This window comes from Camellia sinensis, chromosome 15, assembly GCF_055761805.1.
Source record: "Camellia sinensis isolate YWXY chromosome 15, ASM5576180v1, whole genome shotgun sequence".
Classification (NCBI taxonomy): domain Eukaryota; kingdom Viridiplantae; phylum Streptophyta; class Magnoliopsida; order Ericales; family Theaceae; genus Camellia; species Camellia sinensis.
Window position 1 is genome coordinate 120395609 of NC_138975.1, and position 3774 is coordinate 120399382.

General features: G+C 36.2%; 1 protein-coding gene across 1 annotated transcript; it reads right to left on the reverse strand.

Moving 5' to 3' along the window:
* Nucleotides 1–251: 251 nt before the first annotated feature.
* Nucleotides 252–3153, reverse strand: LOC114310480 (small ribosomal subunit protein eS19x). Its single transcript, XM_028256470.2, has 4 exons — nucleotides 2948–3153; nucleotides 1448–1538; nucleotides 1150–1333; nucleotides 252–552 (listed from the first exon to the last, which is right to left on the reverse strand). Exons 1-4 carry the CDS (start codon nucleotides 3029–3031, stop codon nucleotides 477–479), a joined length of 435 nt encoding a protein of 144 aa, XP_028112271.1. The 5' UTR covers nucleotides 3032–3153; the 3' UTR covers nucleotides 252–476.
* Between the last annotated feature and the right edge of the window lie 621 nt (nucleotides 3154–3774).

Consider the following 3774-nt stretch of genomic DNA (forward strand, 5'->3'; position numbering starts at 1 on the left):
GTTGATGATGTGTTATTGGTCCCAGCTCCATCTTCTCTGTTCTTCTTCTTCTTCTTTATCATCTTCATCCTCTCAGTTTCAAAACAAAGAAAAAAAAGAAGAAAAAAATAAAATAAAAACCAAAACAACGCTATTTCGAGTCAAATGTAATTTGAGCTACGTAGCAGCTCCGCATCAAGAAAATGAGAAGAAAAGGTTACATTTAGAATTACCAGCAAAAAGTTTTGATGAACAAGTTACCATAAATAGAGTTGTCAAAAGTAAAAAATATATAATAATAATAAAAAGGGTTTCAGGAACAACACAACCAAAAAATCAAAAGTGAACAAGAACACCGAACCAAATGGGCAATGTCTTTATAGGGCACCATGCAATTGGGCGGAAAATTTGATTTAACACTACAAATCTACTCTCATCCAAACAACCACCATTATGAATCCTTCCCGAGTACTTGATTTAACCTCTGATTTCCTCTCTCATTGTGCAACCACCGCAATCCTTCCAGCAACTTGATCAAGATCTCGCTGGCCGCTTGACGTGATTTTCCTCCCACTGAAGCAAAAGAACAATGTTTCAGTAAATAATTGACCCATTGTAAAACATAAATATATATATAATAAGATGAAAATAACTTCCCTACACAACTATACTATTCTCGACTTGCACATAAATATATAAAAAGACACTTAGGTTCTCAAAAAATATTTAGCAATACAGCGACTAATTTCATCATATCAAGTTGGACCCTTCATTATTTTTCACTGTCTGCGCCTTATATATGTAATATTTCTTCTTCAGAGGTGTGTTACAAAAACAATGTTAACGTACTTGATACTAAACTACTCCAATAGGGAAGAACAAACACCCTAACAATTTCAACTTCCAGAATGATAGCATAAAGTGAAAAAAAGTAACAAATAAAAAGGTATTTGATGATTGCTTCAATTGTCTAGTAAGTTCTCATCGTAATGTATTTTATCAGCTTTCATTTCTTGTCCCCACAATGTCCCCTTTCATAAATATGTAGAATGAGAAATACAATAAACAGAACATTAAGAGTTGGATCAGTTGTCAGTCCTCCCAACTACAAATGCAACCCCACCTGGGGATATGAATCAAGAAGCCAAAAAATGTATAAAAGAAACTCACCCCTTGGAGTCAAAGTCAACAATGTTCATGTTCTGCAATTGCTGGAGGATGTGTCGTGCAATGGCTCCACTGCTCTTGCAGAAATGGGGTGGGCGACTCCCGTTCCTCTGGCTCCCCCCATATATCCTCTGAAAAGCACCAACACCCAGACCACCTCTCAGGTAGATTTTCCTAGCCATAGAAGCTGCCAACAAAATCAAGGATATATTGAGTACGATATATAGAATGGTTGATAACGCATAAGCATGTCTGCACGCAGTTCAGATAGAGGAACAAGGTAAAAAAAAGAATCACACACCAGCTCTAATGTAGTACCAATCAGGGTCATATGGGGCAAGCTCCTTGAATTTCGCAGTCTTCACAATGTCAGTCCAGTGAGGAAGCTCCATCTATCAGACAACAAAGAAATATCAGAAGATAACGTGAAGAGGAACACAAAATTGAATTGTGGAACCCATTAATCTGGCATTCAGTAGCCTAGTCTTAGAATCAGAAACACTTGCTTGTGCAATGAAAATGAGAGGATGTGCAAGTGAGATATAGAAGCAAGGAACCATAAGAAATCTTACTAACAAATATGAGGTTAACAGATAAAATGGACATGCGTCAGTTAAAGCACTAGAGGGGGAAAAGGATGCTTCTGTCAAAAATATCTACCTGCTCAGAAGAACAGAATCAAAATCAGAAGTTGGTTAAAATGAGCTCCTCACACATGTTGACCCCTTGTACTCTTCTTTTTTTTCCTTCTCTTTTTTGGTTTCAAATTCCCCCTCCCACCACCCCGCGTGCACACACACACACACACATTAAAAAAAAAAAAAAGTCAAATGGTTAAGTGGTAAGCCTCTCCGACCATAATTCACCAACCTAGAAAAGACGGGATTCAATCCTGGTACCACCCAAGGGGCTTTACCAGCTAAGCTAGCTGCCACCTTCACAGTGGTCAGAAAATAGTATTATTTCAAGCCAACATACCAAATACAAATAACAGTAGAACATTTCAACATACAAATCCCTCTGTTGCTTAAAATATCAGTAGCAATTAGCAACATTGTTTAAATCAAATTTGGTGATCAGGAACCAGAAATGGATTCCAATATGCAAGCAAGGTAAATATTTTCTCAGATTTAAGGGAAATAAATACAAGTTTGGAAGTTCAGACAAAAATATGTCGAAAGCACCACCCAATTCATCTTTCATCACTCTAATAGCCAACTATGGTGATTAATCCCAAAATTTTAGTGAATTAAAGCGCAAACGCTACAAAAAGAAACAAAATGAAAAAAACAACATTTGAATTGCAGATAAAGATAGCAGCTTTTTGGTCCTGAAAGTACCTTAATATGCCAAATTCATGAACCTTAACAAAACAAACATACTGTAGAGAGCAAATGAGTAGTTCATATATATGAAAACAGAATGACAAAAAGAAAAAATAAAATGTGCACCCCTAAAAAAGGGTGCATATGGTATTTGACTTGATAACAAGGCAATAAAATTTTGTAACATAAACCCTAAAATCACATAAATTTTCTCACCACAAAAAATATAAACTTTTGCTCATCAATTTTTGTTTTTTTATTTTCACACCATAAATTTAAACTTTCGTAGATTTCCCCAACATATAAAAAAAAAAAAAAAAAAAAAAATCTCTAAATCCAAACACATTTGCACAAGAACCACACAGAATTAGATGGCTCAAATACCAGCATAGCAAAAGGAATACCAATGTCAAAAACCTAAATCAAGCTTCGAAACTAACTTCAAAGTCTATACATAGAGAGAGAGAAAGGGAGACCTTGCCGGAGCGTTTGAGGTGAGCGGCGTAGGCCTTGACGAACTCGTGAGGAGAGACATCTTTCACAGTTCTCGCAGCCTCCATTTTCTGCTTCTGCTTCTGCGGCGGAAGATCTTCCTCCTGAGCTCTGACTAGGGTTTGTGTGTGTATAGACAGTGAATTGGAGTGAGGGCTAGCGTTTATAGTGTCGTCTGTGTAATAATGGGCCGTCTAGGGCTCGAAATTATATGGGCCATTGACTCAAATTGTATGGGCTAGGGTTTTTTTATTTTTCTTTTGGGTCTGATGGGTTTTATTTAGTGGTGTGGCAAATGGACGGGTTTGGATGAGTCAAAATCTCAATCCAAATCCGTTTATAAATGATTTGGACTAATCCGTTTATAAATGATTTGGACTAAAATGGCTGCGGGTTGAAGAAATCAACCCGACCAATTCATTTATTTTATTTAACATATTTTTCTAGTAGATGCAATTTTCATTTAAAACTTTGTGCTAACAATTTTTTTCTTCTTCTTTTTATAGAATTGTATACGTTTATGCATATGGGTAGAGGTGCAACTCGGGCGGATTCGATCGAAATAGGAGGTTGTTCAAACCCAGTTCAAGTTGTGCTGAGATCTGCCCAGACACACCTAAACCCCGAATTGTAACTTGAGATTGTATGCCCAAGCCCAACTCGAGTTAAACCAGAATTGCACGAGTTGCCTGATTTATTTAAAATTGCCTAGGCCCACCCAAACCCGAATTTTTTTTTTCTAGTTACATTATTAAATTATTAAAATTTGAATTTATTTACATTTTTTTTATATATAAAAAATCATTAATAC